A 23499-nucleotide genomic window follows, 5' to 3' on the forward strand; every position below is an offset into this window, starting at 1 on the left:
AAAGCTCATGGCTTCTGTTTAAGTTTGGCAAAACTCACCGTAATCATCTTTAATGATAATTCTAGGACAACTGAAGATTAAATATTATAAGTTTATATATGATTAAATATTATAAGTGTACATATATATACTTATATGTGTGTGTGTGTGTGTGTGTGTATATATATATATATATTTTACTGAAAGATCCCAATGTTATTTGTTTCCTTTTACATGATAAAAATCTCATGTTCTTTCTCCATTATCATCTCTACTTAAGAAGAAACATGGTGCTACGTAGCATAAACCAAAGTAGTTTAGGTTAATTCTGAGAGTTTCACAAACACTGATACAGAGCAATGGCTAACAATCCAGTATACTGTATAACCAGAATTGAGAATGAGCTCATCTGGAAGATTAATTTCTGTTCTATTGCCTGCAACTCTGGGACTACATACATTACCAAAAATGCTAATCAACAATCTAATACTGATGCTATTCCTTCCACCCAGCAAAGCAAAATCATGGACCACATCCTCATGTCTATATCCACATCCGTTTTGAGTTAAAAGCAGGAAATCTCAAGCCTCAAGCTACATTTCCTATTTAGCTTTCTTCAGCACTGCCACTCGCCTTGGGATTCTTGCAGAAAACATTACTTTGGGAACTTATTTTCCGTTTCTCTTGCATATCTGATGTCCTTCAATTCTGTGACCCTGGTTACTGGTGGCAACAAGAACCATTCTAGACAGATATGTCCTAATTTATGAAACAGTAAGCCAAATTTAGCAGCCAAGCAAAACAGTCCACTGATTCACATTTTCCCTGCAATTTCCACGGGACCCAGGCACGGTTCCACAAACACTGGGACAACGGTGGCCTTGGAAAGGTTGACTCAAGGTCAACATCCCGGATATTACAAATATTTTGGTTGCACTTGGATGCACAATATATCCACCACGATTGTTTGGTTATATCAAGCCAATTCTACCACCCAGGCCAAACCTAATCAATATTACAAGTGTGAAAACTTACTAAAAGAATAGAATCAGTATTTCCCAAAGTGTGATCCATTAGTTTTAACAGAAAAGCTAACATGTGCTTCATGCTTATGACTTGTTGGGCATATTTAAGCACTTTATATGAATTAGCTCACTTAATACTCATTATACTTCTAGAAGTTGTTCATTCAGACCAAAAAACCCAGATTTATTATTATGCTCATTTGCCAGATGATAAAACTGATTCATAAATACAGTAAATAAATTGCCCAAAGCTACAAAGATATACACAGGAGCTAGAAGTTGAACTGTGTTGCAGCCACCTGGCTGGCTTACTCAGTAGAGCATGCAGCTCTGGATCTCAGGGTCATGAGTTCAAACCCTATGCTGGATGTAGAGATTACGTAAATAAATAAATAGTTGTGTCTCAAAGACAAACTCTCTCAAAGTATAAAATAGTAAGAATTACTCCACAGAATAATACAGTGTTCAACATATTGTTTATAATTTCCCAATATGAAAGAACAAATCCCACCCAAAAGTTTAAGAGCTGAGATTTAAGTTGAAATTTCTCTTGGGCCACACAGTGGCAACAATAAGAGAGGGCTAAGTCCATGAAGATATGTCAACTTAGGGGAAAACTGAAAAAAAAAAAAAAACAAGTTATAATCCTCACTCTACAAGTCAAGGGAAAGACATGTAAATATAGAATAAAGGGCAAAAGAAAAAGCAAAACAACAACAATAAAAACACATGTAATTGTAAACCATCTCTTTCAATGTACCATCTTAGATTCCAAAAATCCTATAGCCCTATCGCTGATCAGAGAATGGGATCGAACACTGTATATCAGTGCTTATATGAAGCACAAATAGGATGTTCAGAAATGGAACAAAAATATACACCAAGAACTGGCCAATGAATTTAGTTCTACATAACTATGATTTCATTTATATGAAATGGACAATTGGGAGTATTACCCACAGGGCTCAAGAAATAAGGAGGGCGGTGTGGATTCCATCTCTGATGGGAAAAACTTTTGGTGATCTGACATTCATTTGTGCCATCGTGCTAGCTGCTGACTGGAAAGAGCATTCTCACACCCAGCCCCTCTCATGTTGTCATAGATCAGTGAGTACAGACACCCAACAGGGGCCAAAAGCTCCTATATATTAAAGAGAGAGGCAAATGACTGAATTATAGTCTTTTTAGCTTGGAAATACTACATATCAGAAAAGATAAAGACACAGAAGAATGGCATCATGAGAGCCTTGGAATGGAAACTTTAATTAGAGTTTATAGCTTTGTGGCTACAAAGAATGCTTCAAATCTGAACAGACAGCAGCTGTGATATGCTGGCACAAGAACACTGGCCTTGGAGTGAGACAGCCTCTACTGAGTCACGCTGCCATTCTCTCAGCGTCTGACTGGACAGACCAGAGAATCTGGGCTTTCTCACATGGCTCCCACGAAAAAGTGAAGACGTGTGTGAATGTACTTCACCAATTTCCAGGCATGATGCAAACAGGAGAGGCAATTCTCTTCATTTCCCTGGTAGTCCTCACCACTCAAAAGCAATGACAACCAGATCAGGAAGTTAAGCACTGCAACCTATCTAACCTATCCTGACTCTGTCACTGATATTTTGCATGACTTCAAGGAAGGAATTGCTCTGATAATGATGCTGGTTTCTCACACACAGTTCAAGAAAAAAGCCAAGAAGGGAACGACTCATAAAACAAACAAACAAACAAACAAACAAACAAACAAAAAACCCTAAGAAGGCACAGCACTGAAATAACTTCAGCTCTAGGATCATGACAGTTATTGACCTGATAATTAATGACCCCCCCCAACACACACACACACACACACACACACACACACAAATACACACACACACACACACACACACACACACACACACTTACTATACTATGGGGTCAAGGAGACCACACTCACAAGCTCACATTCTTTCATTTCTTTCTACCTCATGTATCACATCTAGAAGTCTCACTTGAAGGCCCAGTTCTTATTGCTGCTAGATCTCCCACATATTGCCAGATAATCTTTGGGAGCTAATGTTATCATAAGAATTCAAAACAAGAAGCTGTAAATATTCTAGCCACTGACCTTATCAAACTATTCCTGCTCCAAGTATTGTTTTAAGCAAAAGCTTCCACTCCCCACTCCCCACCCCCCACGGGTAAAGGCATGCATGGGTCTGGAATGTATTAAAGGAAGTCAGAGATCTTAATAATTGCAAGGATGAAAAGAAATCTCTACATATGTTCTCTTATGTCCACACTATCCACATTTGATTTATATAAGCTTGAAAGCATTTGGAAAAATACTTTTAGGCCATATTATTGAGCTTTATGACCAGTATGATACTGCCATTGTCCAAGTAAAAATGGGCAATTCAATGTGGTTAATTATATTTATATAATTATATAAATATATATTATATAATTATATTTATATAATATGTATATATTAAAACAATTTTATAAACTGTATATATTCTTTTATGAATAAATAATGACCTTGCTGGTACATTTGTATAGAACTTGAACATTTTCAAAATACTTTACTCAACCATAAAAGTAAATCTGTTCCACAAATAGAATAATATTAGTGATATCCCCATTTCCCATTTTACACAAAGGGAAACTGAGTTTCAAAGATGTTAAAATCTTTCTCAGGGATCTGTGGAATCTGTCTACTGCTTTATAGTCAGACTGTGTGCCATTTAAGGTTTTAAATGACACTAGGGTAGAGTTAATCTCGTGCTACTAATCAACTGAAAATTATAAATAAAATTGAATCTTAACTATTAGCGTACAAAACTTCAGAGGGAAGTCTATAGAACTGTGTAGCAAATACAACGTTTTTTGTTTGTTTGTTTGTTTGTTTGTTTGTTTGTTTGTTTGTTTCTAACACTGAAGTTACAATTGAACTGAGTGATAAGGTCAAAGTATTTTTTCAGGACTCACAAAGGCCTATTTCTAGGATGCCAGAGGGCTTACACATTTGACTTTCCTTTCTAATATATTCAGCATTTTATGTTGCCAAAACCTACCATTTTAGTGACTAAACATAAAAATTTTTCATCCTGAGAGTAAAATGTTAGGATTTATAATGACCAAATCAAGGAGCAAACAACTTAATTGCTAAAAGTTTCACAATTTAATAACAGTTAATGATTTTTTTAATAGGAGGAAATATTCTGCCATTTTATTTTATTTTATTTTATTTTATTTTATTTTATTTTAAGAGAGTGTGTGAGCACCAGAGAGGGGCAGAGGGAAAGAGAGAGAGAGAGACAGAGAGAGAGAGAGAGAGAATATCTCAAGTAGCTTCCACACTCATCATGGAGCCTGATGTGGGGCTCGATCCCACAACCCTGGGATCATGACCTGAGCTCAAACCAAAAGCCACTGACTGAGCCACTCAGGCATGCCACCTCATTTTATAAATGAAGAAACTGAGACCAAGACAAGGGAAGTACATCATCATATAGCCACAGAGAGTTAGTGGCATATTATGATTAGAGCCACAATATTCTAACACCTTCCTCTAGTATTATTTCCAAAGTATCACACCCAATAACTAATATCTAGTATCTAGTATTTCCAAAGTATCACACCCAATAACCAATAACTAGTATCACACCTAATAACTTTCATGTTATTAATCTTAAACTGACTTATAAGGTTGGACCAAGTACAAAGAATCAAGTAGTGATATCAGCTATGCATCAATGTCAGGTCAAAGACTCACATGTAATAATCTGTAGAATGAAAGAGGTATTAATTATGGTAATGTAATATTTATTCTAGGACAAAGGAAAGAGAAAAGGGAATCATCATTTAGGAACATTTTTTTTTTCTTAAGTCCTATGTAAATTGGTTTCCCATGTATAACCTAGTAGGCAAATCTTTATTATGTGTCCTATTGGAAAGATGCACCAGGATTATCAAATATTTATGTATCTGTGAAGAGTTACATCATGGTGTTCCAGAGGGGTCTCCTCTATGGGTCCATAAACAAATGAAAGGGCAGGCTAGTGGCAACTCAGCAAAAGTGCTGGGACTTTTTTATAAGCAGGACTTTTTAAATCAGGAGTAGGAAAGAATACTGTTAACAATGAACAGTAGCAAAATCCAGTTGATTTACGTAGGTTTGGTTTAGTGTTGGAGAGAGAAGCGTGACTGAGACTTTTGTTAGAGATCAGAAGGACTTTTCTGTAGCTTCTTGCAGTAAAGCATTGGTAATAGCTCTGCCAGAGTTTTGAAATTAGGTCCACTCCAAATTGTATTCATCATCATCATCATCATCATAATTTAAAGATAATTTAAAGAGTCTGCATGGAGACTTCTAGTCCTGAACAAGATAGAATAAACTCATTTCTCCCTAGACCTCCTTTGAAGTACACCTAAAAACTCTGGACATACTACAACAGACAAAGACAGGAAGACTGAAAGGTGGCATGAAGGAGGTGGACTGGCTAGGTGGATTCCAACATAATAGTGAATGTTCTGGATTTTCTTTTTGTCTCCCAGATATCTCAGATAGGACTCTGGAGAAACCTACAATATGGTAATACCAATGGTGGTATACAAAAAAGGCCCCCCAAAGCATGTTCTCTCTAATTAAAGGACCAGACAGCTTAGTCATAACAGAATAGAAAGGATTGTGACAGTAAGTGTCCTGCTCCAGCCAAACACGAGGGAAAAAACCATGCTCAGCTGGTTGAGCAGAAGGCCTGGACCTCCACTCCCGTCTTCCCCAGGAGAAGCAGCCATGACTCTTCTTCCCATCTAGAGAGTAAGGCAGAAATTTCAGGGAGGAGGGAGGCAGATAAAGGGATTCTATAAATATTTATGAAGTCTATAAATATAAAATCTATAAAATATAAAATTCTATAAATATAAAATCCTTTAAAGGATGTTAAATATTCTTAAATATGAAGTCCTGGGCAGACCCCCTAAAAACCTCCATAGGAAACTGACCAGGAATAACACTGGCAAAGGTTTAAGAACTGAAACTATAGTGTGGAATAAGGCCAGGTTTTCAGACCGGTCTCTGGATAGCACAGAAGTGACACAAATAAGAATAGCAGTGCAGGGGCTCCTGGGGTTGAGCTTCTGACTTTGGCTCAGGTTATGATCTCATGGGCTTGTGAGTTTGGGCCACACATCAGGCTTGCTGCTGTCAGCGCAGAGCCTGCTTAGAATCCTTTCTCCCTCCCCGGCTTGCGTTGTCTCTCAAAAATAAATAGACATTAAGAAAAAAAAATAGCAGTGCAAAGACTGTGTAAATGAAATTGGGTTTTCTGAGTATATGGTGATGCACTTGCTAAGAGAGGTATACCCCACCTTCCATTCTTAAGCATGGATGTTTTGATCCGTTGTATTACATCCAACTTAAAACGTTCAGTGGTACTCTGTAACCGCAACTCAATCCTTTTCAGATGTTACCTCGGAGACACAGTCCTCAGAAACCAGAGGACTGATGTGGATTATACATGTGGATATTGTTACTGCTAAATATTCCATGAGTGTGTGTTCCCGTGAGGGTTTTAAGGCTTGGTACTGTGTTTTGGGTTTTTTGTTTTGTTTTTTTTTTTCTCTCTCTCTCTCTTTTTACTTTTTCACATTTCTGTAAACTATTTACAGAGAATGTGCTGGTGACCCTGGTCTAAGATTATTTTAACCAGAATGAAGAAGCAGGACAGAGAGAGAGAGCTGTAGGACTTTTCTAATAAAAAAGTACTTAATGATTCCCCCATCTGAGGGTACAAGACAGATTTTCATTTCATAAGATCATGGAGTCTTATTAACTCTGGATTGTAAAAAAAATGTTAAATCTTATCTATCTCAATATCACTTTTGTGCTTGAAATTTAAATGCAGCCTCCCTGTGAAGCATTTGTCAGACTCATTTTCAAACACCTTCTTCTGGGGTTCCCAATTATATCTAAGTACCTGTTAGTATTAGGAAAAGTCTTCTGTGTTTGAGATGAGATCTTTGTTCTCTGTAACTTCTGTTAGTTGGTCTAAATTGTTCAGTTCCTCCATGCCATAAAGATCAAGAATAATTAATTGTCTCAGCTAATGATCTTTTTAAAACCTTGTTTCTTTAGTCTCTTCATCCCTATTTCAACTTTTATAAAACATAGTTTTGAGTCGTCTATCGCTTTGTCTTTCCTGCACATGCCCAAGTTTATCTAATACCTCTTAAGTTACCACCAAATGAATATTAGTGCAACCTTCTTTCAAGTTCTCCTTTGCAATGATTGACTATCCAAATGTGAGGACCAGCATCAGACACACTGGAAGTACTTCCTTTCTTGTGACCTTTCAAATGCCTTTTATCTCATTCTACTTTTTATTCCATTACAATCTCATCACTTTTTTCTTTTCCACAGGTAGATGGTTGAATCACTGTACCAGTCCACTAAAGTATTTTAGAATCTCTGGCTGGCAGAGATAAATGGGCTCTTATAAACCCTCTGGTCCAGTGTTTCCCTTGTCCAAAAGGACACCTTAAGGCCTAGAGAGAAACATTAGTGATAAAACCAGGGACAGAGCCTGAATTATTTGATCCTAGACTAATTACCCTCTACTTTGTTATTTGAGCTACTCGCCCATTTACCTGACTGTTATATAAGAAGCAGTCTAAATCACTGGTGTCTATGATAAAGAGATGTTTCTTGATTCCCAAACCTAGGCCATCCCCCAGGGATACTCAAGACCAGGGTGGGGAAGAGGCTTAAAGGGGTTTAAAATTCCCAAGATGTGTTGGTCTGTGGGAAGAGATTTTATCTACTAATAGGAAACAGAGAAAGTTTGGAATGTGTTTGAACAGAGTCCATTTTTTTGGAAAATACAAAGAAGAGGCCACAATCTCAAGGAAATTGTGAAATCAGAGAGTCAGAAAACATAGTGGGGAAGAGAGCAAAAGGACTTTTTGCAACACAATCCCAAGTGCCCAGTAAGAAGATGTTTTTGTTTTAGCCCAATGGTGAAAGGAGGCTGGTAAGTCTGTGCTCCATTGTACAGAGAATTGAACTTGAAGCCAGTAGCTCAAATTGAGCATGTCAGGTTCTGGTTTTTTTGCATCTCTAAGATTTTCTCTACCTTCTGCACATGTAATTATCTTCTCAGTTGATCATGATATGTTGGTTTAACTTTCCCTTTGCCTTTCACCTTCCTTCACAAGTTTGTCCTCTGCCCAGACACTCAAAGACAAAGAATGAGTACTTTTTTCCCCTCTCTCTCTTTTTTTTCTTTTTTCTTTTCTTTTCTTTTCTTTTCTTTTCTTTTCTTTTCTTTTCTTTTCTTTCTTTCTTTCTTTCTTTCTTTCTTTCTTTCTTTCTTTCTTTCTTTCTTTCTTTCTTTCTTTCTTTCTTTCTTTCTTTCTTTCTTTCTTTCTTTCTTTCTTTCTTTCTTTTTCTTTCTTCCCTGAGAGAGAGAGAGCATGATTAGGGGAGAGAGCAGAAGGAAAGAGAGAGAGAATCTGAAGCAGCTTCTCTGCTCAGCACAGAGCCCAAGGCAGGGCTCCATCCCACAAACCTGGGATCACAACCTAAGCCAAAATCAAGTGTCAGACACTCAACCAACTGAGCCATCCAGGCACCCCAAATAAGTACTTTTCTGTCAGTGCCAACCTAAGTGAGCCCACAAACTTTTCTTTAAAAACTTCTCACAAGAACCCAGTAGAGTAGGTATCACTACTCCCATTTGCCAGACAGAACTCGGGTTCAGGGGTGACTGGGTGGTTTAATTGGTTGAGCAACCAACTCTTGATTTCGGCTCAGGTCATGACCTTGATGGAATTTTGGAAGAGTGGTGGTGGTTCGAAGATGACGGCCAAGAAAGAATTCTTAAAGACGTCTTTTGTGCAAAAAGGTGATTTTATTAAAGCCTGGGGAAAGGACCCATTGGCTGGAAGAGCTGCACTGGGGTTGTGAAGAGTGACTGGTTATGTACTATGGAGTTGGGGGGAGGGAGGTAAAGTCAAGAGGGAGTTTCTTAAAGGGATTTCCATATGCTAAAGAAGACTCACAGATTACTGGAGGCCTGGCTATTGTCAAACTAAGGTTGTTTTCCCCTCTAGCAAAACATTATCATTAAGACAGTAGGGAGTTCCTGGAGATTAAGCTATTGATAATAAAGCCCTTTTCTTGTAATATTATTAAAATATGTGTAAACTGATGGAGACTCTCACTTTAACCATTTGTTCTCTGTCCTTTTGTTCTTGGGCAGCCAAGAGTGCCTGAGGAATGTCACACATATCCCACCTTGGAAGGGGGAGAGGCAGGTGAAGCATCGTGCTAATTTGTGTTTGGCTCTCAACTGGCCTTCTGGTCCCTCATCAATCTCACAGTTCATGAGTTCGAGCCTTGCATCAGCATGGAGCCCACTTGGGATTCTCTCTCTCTGCCTCTCCCCACTTTGTTCTCTCTCTCAAAATAAATAAATAAACTTTAAAAAAGAAAAGAGAAAGGAAAGGAAAGGAAAGGAAAGGAAAGGAAAGGAAAGGAAAGAAAGGAAAGGAAAGGAAGGCAAGGAAAGGCAAGGAAAGTAAAAGAAAAAAGAAAGAAAAGAAAAGAAAAGAAAAGAAAAGAAAAGAAAAGAAAAGAAAAGAAAAGAAAAGAAAAGAAATGAAACGAAACGAAACGAAACTCAGGTTCATACAAGTGAGCTTTGAGAAGGTCCTACAATGCATAAAAGGCAGGACTTTTTGAATACAGGTCTGTTTGATGCCAAAATGTAAGCCATGAGAAGTAATTGAGAACTCTGGCTTTGTCATCAGAAAAACATGTGTTCAGATTTTGCCTCTGTTATGTCGTACTAGCTGTATGATCTCAGACATTTTTGATGGGTTTTTTTGTTTTTTTTATTTTTGTTTGTTTTGTTTTTGTATTTATTTTTGAGACAGAGAGAAAGCATGAGTCAGGGAGGGGCACAAAGAGAAGGAGACAGAATCCGAAGCAGGCTCCAGGCTCTGAGCCATCAGCACATAGTCTGATGCGGGGCTCGAACTCACAAACCAAACCGTGAGATCATGACCTGAGTCAAAGTAGATGCTTAGCCGACTGAGTCACCCAGGCGCCCCAATCTCAGACATATTATTTAACCTTTTAAGCTTCAGTGTCCCTATAGCAAAATGACAAATTACCAATTAAATGACAATTAAATGATCAATGATCAACATTGGTTTGAGCTGTATGGGTCCACTTACATACAGATTTTTTTTTTTTCAGGAAATACAGCACAGACTGTAAATGTATTTCCTCTTCCTTCTAATTTCCTTACTAATATTTCCTTTCCTCTAGCTTCCTTTACATAAGAATACAGTAGATGACACATGTAAACATACAAAATATGTATTGATGGACTGTTTATGCTATCAGTGATGCTTCAGGTCAAGTGTAAATTATTAACGTTTACATTGTTGGGGGATCAAAAGTTGTATGTGGAGCTTCAACTGTGTGGGGGTTGGTGCCCTTAACCCCTGTGTTGTTCAAGGGTCAGCTGTACTAAAATCTGTATCTTAGGGTTGTTATGAGAATTTGATGGGAAAATTTTTTAAGGCTTTTAGCATAATACCTGAAACATAGTAATAGTAAATCAATAATATTTATAATTACTAAGAATTATAAAACATACTGCTTCAAAGCTCAGTCCAAATGTGTGATTTCTGTGGAGTTTTTTTAAGGTAATTTTATTATCTTTTCACAGAGATGGACACGGAGTCACAGAGATGGTGAGTAACCAGGCATGCCATAAAAGGAAAGATTGAGCTACTCCTACGACTTCAAAGAATCCTGAAGTAGCAAAATGGCATTTCCCTCAACAAACTGAAAGTCACTGAAACCACAATTCACTTGGACTGAGCTTTGAGGCAGTATATTTTATAACTCTAATTATCAGTAAAATTTCCTAAAAGGTAGCATTTCATATCTTACCATATATTGATTTTTTTTAAGCCTCAAACATACGATAGAGCAAATGTACTCTTAAAACAACCTGCACTCTTGATTAATTCTTCGGCTTTTCCACCATCTCCGCTTCCAAAAGTTTTTCTTTTTTAGTCCTGTTTTCCTATCTCAAAGTTTAAAATTACCAGCATTTTCTAAAGGGCATTCCTCATATACTACAAATCTTTAAGACATGTCTTTTTTTCATACTTAATTCCATCACGTGGATACAGAACATCCCTGAACAGGGTCCACATAATCTCATAGGAGTTTCCTTCAATGAACCTATTTGAAGGTAGAAGAAATGCTTTATTCATCTTCACATTCCCAAAAGAGAATGTTACCCCTAAAAGTGCTCAGAAAATTCTTTAATTGTTGATTGGGAAAGCACTGTAGTTTAATCTAAATTAAAAGGGAACATTTTTACTAAGAATCTCTTTTTTGTTTGGTTTCCTGTGGCATTTATTTATTTATTGGAGGGAGATCATATCACTTGGTGGATATTCAGTGCTGTGCATATACAATCTCCCCCAAAAGGATTCCTTCCTTCTCTGTTTCACAGAGGAAACTGAGTGGCTCTCCTACCCCAGGCGTTCTCAAAGCAGAAACGTTTCTACTGAGAACAGGCCTGTGGCATTGGAAGGCTTTCAGAATGACCAACATCTGCTTCTGAATGATTGGCTTTATGACAGACATGGATGTCAGAGTGTGACACCCACGTGTTGCTTCATGAAACTTCCTTATACACATGGGACCTGGCCTGGCCTTTGATTTCATTGCCTTCGCTTTCCTTGTTTCTATCATCTCTCCATCGTTTTCCCTCTATTTCTGTATCTCTCTTTGGTAGGGTCAGAATGTTTGTGTCCCCCTGATATTCATATGCTGAAACCTAGTCCCCTAGGTGATAGTATTGGGAGGTGGGTATCTAGGAGGTGATTAGGTTGTGAAGGCAAAGCTCTCATGTATGGGATTGGGGACCTTATAAAAGAGGCTCTAGAAAGCTTCCTGGCCCCTTCTGCCATGTGAGGTTACAGCAAAGCAGGACTCTCACCAGACCCTGAAATCTACAGGTGCCATAATCTTGGCCTCACAGCCTCCAGAACTGCGAGGGATAAATGTTTGCTGTTTATAAGCCACCCAGCCTGTGGGTTCTGTGATAGCACCCAAATAGACTGAGATACCCTCTGACTCTCTCTCTATCTCTTTGTAATTTTTTCTTTCCTCTGAAACCCTTTTATTTATATTCCCTACTTTTAGGCTTCTATATGTGGGTGTTTAAGGTTTGAGTCAAGCTGTTTTCTAAGATTACATATGACACAGAGCTAACCCCAAGAAAACTAACAGTTGCAGTGGGTAACTTTTACATGATTGAGTTTGGATACATTCCAAGTTGAAAGAGATGTAAGTTGGTTCTGGAGTCTGAAGTTTAGAACCAAGAGTGTTAGTTTGTATTGCTAAAGTAACCTGCTCTATCACATTCAGTTGACAAGTGGAAGTAGAGAGAAGCCAGATCCCCCAGGCTTTCATACAAGCTAACTTAGCGCACCCACAAAGGAGGACCAGCTATAGGACATGAGCCCAGGGATCTGCATCTTGGAGAATGAAGCTCTACTTCCAACTTCCAATGGGTTTCCCCTTATAAAAGGTGTCACATTACAGCCAAACATTTGCATAAATATCATGGTTCATCAGTAAGCACATTGCTATCTAGAATATATTGTCAAAAACTTGATTTATACTTGTCTAAACGTGATGTCCAGTTATCTTAAATATGCCTAAATATTTAAATCAGTGATTCTCATGTGCGGTGATTTTGACATCCAAGAAACATTTTGAAATGTCTGAAGACGTTTTTTGTTGTTACAGCTTGGAGTGGGGCTGAAGGTGTGGCTACTGCTATAAAGTGGGTATAGACCAGGCATGCTGGTAACCATCATAACATGTACAGGACAGCCCATCACAACAGAGAATAATTCATCCCAAAATATCAATAAGCAAAAATTCGGACACTCCAGCTTAAGGCCTACTGACCTGAAAGCATGTAGACTTCACCACATAATTGAGTCCTCGGTAATCCTATGGAAACAATGATTGACTATGAAAGTCTCTGTCCCTGGTGACTTTTCTAAATGCCATATTCTAGAATCAAATTCTGATTGTTGATCCTGGATTCAATCTAAAAACTATTATTAAGAAACAGCTCTTGCTTCAGTGGGGAAATAATTAGTAAGGTCTTCCGGATTAGTCTTTGATACTATAATTTGAGGTCATTCTTTTAAAAACAGCCAAATCTGGTTTTAAGGTAATTCACTGTGTCTGGAGTCCTAATTATGTGTTGATTTCTTCATGCAAGCCTCTTGATCTTGGCAGAGTAAAAGCTAAAAATTTAGCAGTGAAGCAGGAAAAATAAATCAAAATTGGCTCATTTAACATTTCTGTGATTGAGGGTTTGTTAACAGTTCCTCTGTTTTGCTTTGGATTTGTTTATTTCATTCTATCTCTTGCTTTTCTCCAGTCCCTTCCTGAGTTCCAGTATAATTACGCTGCAGTCCTCAGGAGTATCCCATTACTTGTCCAAAAACTGAAATCCACTATTTGCAGATAATGAATTCCAGTAGGATCTTCTGATACCCCTAAACTTCTGGAAAATCTGACATCTTGGATCTCCCTCTCTCTGGCTCTACTCTTTCATTTCTCTTCCAAAGAAGATTCTTCGCCTCATTCATTTTCATCAGGCTTACTGGGGAACAGCAATAACCCAGGTTCCTATTCCTGAGTTTTTCCCAAAGTGGGCAGAATAGTAGCTCAGGGAATAGCATCGTATAAGGTAGCTTTTATCTTCAGGGTTTACTCCATTTAGCAAATAATGTGTTTCATTTAAATTGGGTTGAGTTTGTGTTTTTAGGGCGAGCCTTATAAACAAAGTGGTCATCTGCAATGTCACAAAGGTGGGACTCAGGGTTCTTGAATTCTAATCCTGGATTTTCCATTAAATTGCTGGATGAGTTTGGACAACTTGATTCTCCTTCAGGCTTTATTTTCCCATCTGTGAAATGAGATGGTTGGAACACTGATGTTCCACGAATGTGGTAGTTAGCAGCTGCAGAAAGATGGGGAGCTGGGAGGGGAGGGGAACATCTTCCCAACATATGCCCAAGTCTTGCACAAGGCATATGGGGAAAAGGGACATTAAAAGAAGTCTCACAGGGGCGCCTGGGTGGCGCAGTCGGTTAAGCGTCCGACTTCAGCCAGGTCACGATCTTGCGGTCCGTGAGTTCGAGCCCCGCGTCAGGCTCTGGGCTGATGGCTCGGAGCCTGGAGCCTGTTTCTGATTCTGTGTCTCCCTCTCTCTCTGCCCCTCCCCCGTTCATGCTCTGTCTCTCTCTGTCCCAAAAATAAATAAACGTTGAAAAAAAAAATTAAAAAAAAAAAAAAAAGAAGTCTCACAGAAGTAGATACCTATGTCTGTACACGAAATTAAACAAGAAGCTCTTATGGCCTTCATTTCATCAGAGCCAGAAATCTGACATTGCTTCTACCACTACCTGCTTTTCTCTCTCCTGTGTTGACCCCCTCAGCCCTCTCCTTTTCACATGTAATTGCACTGTGTGGATCATCAATGGGACCAGGAATCAGGGAGGAGAGGAAGAAAGAGAGAAGTGAGTATAGAAAGCAAAGTAAAGCAGAAAGGGGTGTGGTCAAGTGAGACCAGCTTCTTCTGACAATGGTCTGCAACCTTCTTCCGTCCTGAAAACCAAAAATCTTACACTCCAGCACTAAAGCATACCAAATCATTTTTTAAAGATGTGTTTGGGCCATTTGGCAAATGAGGGCTAGGCCTCATGGAAATTACATAGCTAGGAAGTCAGACGGCAGGAAAGGAGGGATGGATAAAAGGACAGAACAAGAATTATAGGAGAAAAGCTGAATGGAAAAAAAGACAGGAGAAATTATTTTTCCTAATGAGAAATGCAAAATTTTCCACCAGACAACTATGACTCTTGGCTGAGTGGCTTATGCATCATGTGAATGAAAATGCAGGGTGGGCAGGGCAGTTCAGGAAGCTCTGCCTTGTGTCTCCTCTGTCTCCGAAGGCAACAGGTCCCCTGCAGACCTCCTCCACACCACTGATTCACCAGACAGTCCTTCAGAAAGTAGCCATGGCCACTGCATAGAGTCTGGGAAAAGCACTGGCCAGAAAGTAGAACACCTACATTTTGAACTCAGCTTCACCTAGTGACCCTCCTTGAATTGTTATGGAAACTCTGAGGCCAGTCTCTTTAGCTAGTAAGTGACAGGGACGGACTTCATGATCACTGAGGATCCTTCAAGCTACAGCATCGTTATAGTTGCAACCATTTTCACTTGTCGCCCTTGCTAGACCACATTTCATCAGCAAAATACTTATCTCTCTCTCTCTCTCTCTCTCTCTCTCTCTCTCTCTCCCCCAGCTCTAAGATCTGTATGTGATTCTAAGAAATCCTGTTTACTCAATTCCTCGGCAATACAGAAGAACCATTATTACAGCGAATCCCAGGACTTTTTGTTTTAGGTGAACCCAGCCATCTTTCAGAATGTATCAAGCCCCATCCATGAAGCAAGCTGACATTTTATTAAACATTCCCAGAGGAATTCCACACCGCTATCCCTCTGGAAATTATCAGGGAGCTAATGATATTAGTGACAGAATGCATTTATTTGATTCTCAGAGATGGAATCTGTGAAGAGAGACAAGCAGTGTATTGCTTTCCTTTATGAAAACCTGTAAAGGAATCCCTGATTCACCAGACTAGGAGAGGAGAAAAGCTTATAAGCAGTTCCTGCTCTCATCAAGCTGAATATTAAACCCTCTGTGGCACTTCCTATTTGTAATCGCTATGGATGACTAATAAAGACTTGAGCTCCATTTGGGAGGCCCCAAATGGACGAGCCCCCAATGGAGACAACTGAGATTCTGATTCCTTGGCTCATAGGACTGAAAAGCTCCTAGACAAAGAATCTCCAAGGTTTCCTCCCTAAGAAGTGGGACACAAAGATGCTACCAGTGGATTTTGATGATTCAGGCACGAAAAAGGCCCAGTTGTAACCAAAAAAAAAAAAAAAAAAAAAAAGCCATATCCCTGAGGAAATAATCACTAGGGCAATTTCAGAACAGCTATTTCAAGAAGACATAAAGTTAACTTCCTATTTGAAATAATTTGGGGGAAAAATGTATACTGTCTACATAGAGCTAAAAAAGTTTTGAAAAAGGGACACAAAAAAGGTTTCTATTCCAAAGTAACAGTTCAGAAGTAACTAGCAGTCGTGACCTAGGCTTTCCATTTTTTGTTTGTTTTGTTTTGTTAAGGCATTCATCTAGAAAGAGAAAGAAGTTGATAAAGCAGATTAAGAAAGTTCCTTGGGTTTACTTTTTTTTTCTTTTCTAGAAACCCCTAATAAAATAGATTATGGTCAAGAGATGACTCCAGGAGGGAGATAGGATTGCCTAACTTAACTGCTATTTCCGTTTCCCCCCCCCCCCCCCCCTTTAATCCTGAGAAGAAAAACAAAGGTCAAATGGCCCAAAGCACCAACTCAGAAACAAAACATGCAGGGGCAAGCTTTTTTTAAGTCAAAAAAATAAATAAGCAGCACTGGTCTTTTGCTTTTTGTTTTTGTTTTTTATTCAAAGGCTGGGAACAGTGGGAGAAAAACAGCTACTGTCAAAGTATTCCTGAATATAAAGCACAGAGATAAGGGGAAAAAAGTATCTCTCTTACGTTCGTTTAAATTCAACAAATATACATAAAACAGGCACAATGTGTCAAAGATTTTCTGAAGCATAGCTTTAAGTAATAATTAAATTAGGAAAAAAAAAAAAAAAAAGATGGAGGAAAAAGAGACTGACGTTTGCAACACTAGCCAGAACTCACAAGCAGAAAAGAGTGAGAAGTCAAGGAATCTGCAGTCTTTCTGTAAGTTTCTGCTGCAACTGACCAGCCAAGAAACCAAATAACTAGTATGAGGATACCTCCGGCTGCCATACAAAGATCTTTCCCAATAGTATCTCTACACAAGAAACCAAGCTATTATCATTCAACAAACATACACTGAGGGTTTATTGCTACTGCACTCTGTTTTTGATATTTGAGGGGGATACAGAAGCTGAGGACTCAACTGAGATCTATTATACCTAAATTTCTAATTTTAAATCATATTTTAATGCCTATATGATTAATAATCATCCAACTAATAATCATCCAGATCTAGAAACTCCCACTTTAGGAGATGCAAAAATGACTAAGACAGTTCTTGATGTCAAGAAGCTCACATAAGTGACAGGCAAATAAAGGAATTTCTCAGAAAACAAAGCTAAAAATAAAACATGCTATGAGAGGGAGAAATTCTTTGCTGTGGACATTCAAAGGAAGGAGAAACTGTGTTCTCTTGGGAGCTCCAGACAGAAGGAAGGAGGGCCTCAGAGAAAGAGGTATATTTGTGTTAGGATAATTACCATTCGAACATGTACAGAAGAAGGAAAAATCTACTATTAAACTAGTAAGAAGAAGTATGTTTATTTCTTCTATGTTTATATGTTTATTCTTATTATGTTATATCTCCAGTGTTTAGTGAGAAATAGGACACTTTACCTAAATCTTCTCTTAAACCTAGCCTAAACCAATCAGATAAGTCCTATTATTTCCCCATGTTGCAGATGGGAAAAGCAAAGCTCAGAAAGTTTACATAATTTTCTCACAGTCAAGCAGCCAAAGACTGAGGAACTAAAAGTTCAATTCCAGATCTATCCCATTCTAGAACCTACCCACCACCTAGAGAATAAACAAAGCCCAGATGTGCAAAAATATCAAATACACAAAAACATCCATTGCCCCCTCTAGCTGGAAGGAGGCAGAGAGGGGAATATAGGGCCAGGAAGGTTAGGGGGGAGCCGGGCTATGGATACTGGATTCAACTATGTGGCAGCAAGGGGAAACCACTAAAGGTTTCTGAGCAGGGAATACTATAATGAAAGTTCTATGTTAGGCTTTGGGCTATGACTGATGAGTCGTATCTAACAATCTGAAATGATAAAAATCAAAGTTTGAAGAGTCTCACCCTGCATTTAAACAAAAAGGTGTGGCTAGACACCAAGTGGGACTACTGCCTCATAGCTGTCCAGACAAATTCCCAACATGCCAGTTCTTAAGGAACATTCTACAGAGCAGCGCTTAAGATAAATGCAGTGAGTGTCTGTTATACCACAGGACAAGGACCTACTCATCCCTGGAGCTGTCCAAATCTGGCAGAAGGATAGCCCTGGGGACTGCAGGATGCCGGGGGACCTAAGGCGACCCCAGCGGGCAGCAGGCACAGCACAGGCATGGGCATTAGTTATCCACAAAGCCCAGACTCCTGATTCTCAGTCCTGTGCTCATTTCATCAAATCCTATTGCCTCTGCCATTAAATATGTAACACTTATGTGGGCCCCTTTCCCTCTCAGGTTCTCCCTTTCCCCAGCTGTGAAATGAAAAATTGGACTTGATGGGACTCAGATTTTGCAATTCTCAACCCATCTTCCTCTCCAACATACTAGTATAAAAAATCTGCTTCCATCAGTAGCTCACCAGCTGGGATATGGTAGAGGAACAGCAGCTCCTGAGAGCTTCTATAGTTGGTAAATCCTGACCTGAGAAGAACGGTACTTCCTTATCTCTAGGAAGCCCACTAGTTCTGACCATATTATAGACTTCATGGTTCTCAAATTCTGGTTGTGAACTTGCCATTGAATTCAGTCTGGCCCAGGACTCTCCTTTTCAAGTGCAGCCTGGTTCACTGAAGTCAAAAATAATTCAACAACATGAAGAGCCACACTCATATCCAGGCACATGCAGAGAACTCCTCATTCTATCATCAGCGAGTAAGCACTTCTGGACCCACACTTGTCAGAGCCTGAGCATACTTTGTTATTATTTGAGAGTTTTGTTTTACTCTCAAAGGATGGCGTCTGCATGCATGGGTGCGTGCGTGTGTGCGTGCATGTGTTTATGATTAAAATTCCCAGGAAGCCAAGCAGAGACTGAACTTGTGGAGTTCTTGGGAGAAGGGAGGGAGGAACCACGTTACACCTTATTACACATTTACAGAGACACCCCTACAAACTCCAGCCATCAAAAATGAATTTCCAAAGAAACACAAATATCTCCTCAAGAGATTATCAATTATGTAGATCCAAGAAACTTTGCTTATTAGAGTAGAGGTGAATAGGGAGAAGATACGTGTTCCGTTCTCAGAAACACTGCTGATAAAACAGAAATTAGCACACGGGTTCATCTTCTTGAGAGAACGTCTTAAACTTCGTTGGTTGATCCGTCACACCCAACAGTTCACCCACAGAGGTGCCCAGGAGTAGCTGATTCCTATGATCAATTCACCGCAAAAATGTGAGGCATGTCAAACCTATAGCTTCACCATTTTGACCCTCCAGCCAAGGGACTGAAGCAGAATGACTGCTAAATGTGACATTAACAGCGATGCAGGCTTCATTGGAGAACCAAAGAAACCGACATTTCAAAAGTTACCTCATGGTTATTTATTTTTATAGGACTGGAGACGAGTATGCGTTCCTTCTCCAGACACGAGAAAGGAAAATCTCCCCAAGGTGTGGGACTGCCAACCTCACGTCTGAGATTCCTGGGAAGACTGTGCTATGGGGACCAAACTGGACCACCCACACATTCTATTCTGGGAACTGGCTCAGTTTATCTTCAGCTGTCAGGTACTTAAGGTCTCTTCCCTCTCTGCTATTGACTCATTTCTCTAAGACCACGAAAAATCATGCCATTCATCCGAAAGAAAGCAGATTTATACTTCATGCATGCTTTAGCAAATTCATCAAGAAGCACAAGCAAGCAGAAGACAAATCTTGGAAAGGATTCAGGCTTTATCCTTATTTCTTACCCAAGATATTAGTCTAGTGGACTCCAGCCCCTTAGCCATAGCACTGGTAGTCTCAGTTGTGATTTCCTGAACTCCACAAACAACTGCAAATCTCCAGAGAGCCCTTCCCACAAGAGCACAGACCTTGTGGGATGGTGTTCACATGGATGAACATGGTGTCTATTTTTGCCACCCTAGAAATTCAGCCTCGTCTACCGGCTAACAGTAAGGGCCAACCCACAAAGCTGTCACTTCAACAGGTGTAGAAGAGACACTGACACCTTGACATAAAAAGCCAGAAAGTGGGGGACGGAGGAGAAAAGTATAAGTTCAGAGTGTCATGGATGGTGTCCAGAAATAGACTAAATTCTCTGCTGAAGCGTCCAGATAGATCGTCAACATTGCGGATGTGGATAAAATGCCCACATACACCGTATACTGCCGACACTAACTTCAGGCAGGTTGAATACACACAAATAAAACCCAAAGGAGAGTACTGGGCATCTGACATCAAATAACTCACTCCAGTGCTTACCTCCAGAAATCAGAAGCCCTCTGTAAAAGGAGAGTAAGTCAGCACTTTGGGTAGATACTTTTAGTCAGATTGCCTCACACAGATTCACCTCTTCAGTACCTGCTCTTTAACTTTTGATCTTTACTGCTTTGTAGGTGCAGAAATAGAAGAAAAGAAATAGAAGGTGCAGAAATAGAAGAAAAGAAATTTGTTTCAGAGCAAGGCGACTTTTAACTCTGTTGTTCTGAGGTTGTTTTCTTTTAAACTTCAGAGAAAAGCTGCAGACTGGGTGTACACCAGGGATGACTGAGTGGAGACGGAAGAGAAATGGGGGTGAGGTTGGATCAAGAAACGAAGGGAGGGAAGACCTTATACTAGACCCGGCTGTGCCAAAGTCTCAAAAATTAGCGTGGGATGGGTCCTTGAAACCTCATCGTATCAATGCTGTCCTCTTTTGGAGAGACAAGTTGATGCCAGTGGAGCTAATGGCTTGCGCCCGGTTCATCCATCTAGTGTTGGTTACACACCCTGGGCCACCAGATACCTAGATGCACAAACAGAAGACAGACAGGCAAAAGGAGACGCGGGCTGAAAGGTTAAGGAGCAGAGCCGGCCAAGGGACAGGGGCCGTGGGGGAGGGCTCGAGAGAGCGTCCCGGAGCCGCAGGGGGCGTTAGGTGCGCGCTCTGGGTACCTTGATGTAGGCCCGCTGCAGGTAGTTGTAGGGCACTCTGCGCTGGAAGTCGCTGCGCACATCCTCGCTGACGCGGTGGCGGGACGCGGGGCCCCCGAGGCGCTGGGTCTGGCAGCTGCGGTAGCAGCGCGCCCGCTCCAGCAGCGCGCGGAAGAAGGGCAGCTCGGCCGCGGGGCCGGCGCCGGGGGACGCGAGCGGGCGGCGCGCGGCGCAGTGGCGGGCGCAGCGCGCGCGGACCTCCCGCAGGCGCCGGTGGCTGCGCAGCGCAGCTTCCAAGTCGCGCACCGCTTGCTCGTAGTCCTCGCTGTAGTAGGCGGCCACGCCGCTGGCGTAGAGCAGGTCGAAGGGCTGCAGAGGCCCGGGCTCGCGCTGCGCCTCCGGGCGCGGGCTGTCCGGGGGGCCGCCCCACAGTGGCGGCGGGAGCAGCAGCAGCAGCAGCGGCAGCAGCGGCAGCGGCGCCCAGATGCGCTCCCGCATCCTCCGGCGCGGAGAGGCGCGGGACGGCCACGCTCACAGACGGCTCAGGCACCTGGCGTCAGGGCCCCGTCTCCCACCTCCGCGGTGAGAGCTCCGGCCCCGCCGCGATCCGGCTGCCCCGCGAGCCCCAGGTGGCCGCCGGCGCTCCGCCGACTGAGAGGCGGAGGCCGGGTCGGCCGGCCGCTCTTAAAGGGACGCCCACAGCTCACACGCTCCTCCTGCTGCCCGAGCCTCCGCGAGCCGCTCGCCGGCGCTCAGCGCGCGCCCTGCAGGCCCCGGCCGCAGCCGTCCGCAGGCCAGGTGCCGCACCGCCCAGTGCCAGCCAGGGAGCGGGCTCCGCTAGGGGCCGGTCCGAGACCGGTGCTTTCCACGTGGGCTCCCTTCTGCGTTGCAGAATGGATGGGAATGCTCCCTTTTTAAAGTGGAGGAAACCCCGGCTTAGGTTAGGACTCCAATCCTCTTCTGGAATTGGTGCATGGCCTCGCAGTTGGCAGAGCCCGTCACATTCAGGGGAAGCACTGAAGTTCCATCTCAGGCTGGGAGGAAAGCACCAGGGGACCAACTGGCCCAGGTGCGGAGGCTTGAGGATAAAGGCAATGAGTTCAAGTTTACAGAAGTGTGAAAAGGCAAAGGAAGGACTCAACCTTGGGCCAATGGAATCCGAGTTTCCTGCGCCTTCCCTTAGGGAGGGTCCGTCCCTTGCCTTTTCATCCCACTTTGAGTGGGTGTGTGTGTCTGCCTTGGAGCGGGGGGCAAGGGAGGAGCCAAATAGCCCACCTTCCTGTGCTCAGGTGGTATCACGGGACCTAGAGGACCATTGGAAAGGCGAAGCCGTCCTTAACGTTCTGCCTGTTAGTGTACCACCCGTGTATCTTGTGCAATCAAGCCTCAGCTTCCTCATCTTCTGCAACAGGCAAATGTCCCAACACAGCCAATGGTTTTCAAATAGAAATTCTTACTGTAGGAGTTGAACAAAGAGGCAGTTTAAACTTCCAGTACCCCCAGGACTTAAGCCATGAGCATCCATCTAGGAATGAGAAAGCTGAAAGAAAGGGCTGGCTGCCAGACTCCAATACACTTTAGCTGGGGGCTTTCCTGTTCCTCTGCTTCTCCTCTCTCATAAATACCTTCTGAGTCAAGGTGTGCCCCTCTTTCCTGTTTGTTGGCTCCAAACTCTCCAAAGATTCCAGAGAGCTTACTCACTGGACCCTTGACTCCAACCTGCCTCCTGAAGGCATTCCTGTGTTCTCCTAGTGCCTGTGGCAATTTCTCCAAAGTCTCCTCCGCCACTGAGATGGTGAGCAAGAGGGAAGGGTGATGGGAAAGAACCACATGTATCATCTAGTTAATGAATCTTCAAAAAAAAAAAAAGTCTTGTGTGTGGAATCCCCACTCTGCTGAGGAGGTTGCCAGAATTTTATGGTCCTTCCTTCATTCATCTTGCTGGGTTTGACCACTCTGACCATGAACAGCCTTGCCTTTGTAATTCCGAGGCGCCCCAAAGAATCATGCTGTTATTATTTTTCTCCACCAAACCTCTCTCATTCTGGCTCATTCCACTGATGGAAAAGCTCCAGTTTGGAGCTGAGTGTGTACTGAATGCTTTAAATGTTCAGTATGCCAGAATTTGCACTTGGGTCACCCGCCCAGACTTTTTCTCTAGGGATTGACTCTCTTTTCAGATAAGACTCAGAGTGCAGAGTTAATCAGTGCGCTTGTGGCAGGTTTTGAAGCATACTAGGTGAGGCAGTCCTGCTGTGTGGCTGGGGACAAAGTGCCAGGAGGCTTTGCTATAGATCATCCTTAGGTTCCATGTCATTCCCACGTCATTTCATAAATGTCCATTAAACTCCTGTCTTTGGATGCTTGCTCTCAATTCGGTATTCTGGGGAAAACGGCAGATGGATAAGCCAGGGTTCTTATTCCTG

At 41.6% G+C, this 23499-nt stretch overlaps 1 protein-coding gene across 1 annotated transcript in view; it reads right to left on the bottom strand.

Annotated features, from left to right (window-relative positions):
* Window positions 1-21586, bottom strand: part of P3H2 (prolyl 3-hydroxylase 2) — a 150541-nt gene extending 128955 nt beyond the window's left edge. Inside the window, exon 1 of the mRNA XM_030330074.1 lies at window positions 21095-21586. Coding sequence (XP_030185934.1) covers window positions 21095-21571 — 477 coding nt within the window. The 5' untranslated portion in view covers window positions 21572-21586. The remainder of the gene's footprint in view (window positions 1-21094) is intronic.
* Window positions 21587-23499: the final 1913 nt, after the last annotated feature.

This window comes from Lynx canadensis, chromosome C2 (assembly GCF_007474595.2).
Source record: "Lynx canadensis isolate LIC74 chromosome C2, mLynCan4.pri.v2, whole genome shotgun sequence".
NCBI lineage: Eukaryota > Metazoa > Chordata > Mammalia > Carnivora > Felidae > Lynx > Lynx canadensis.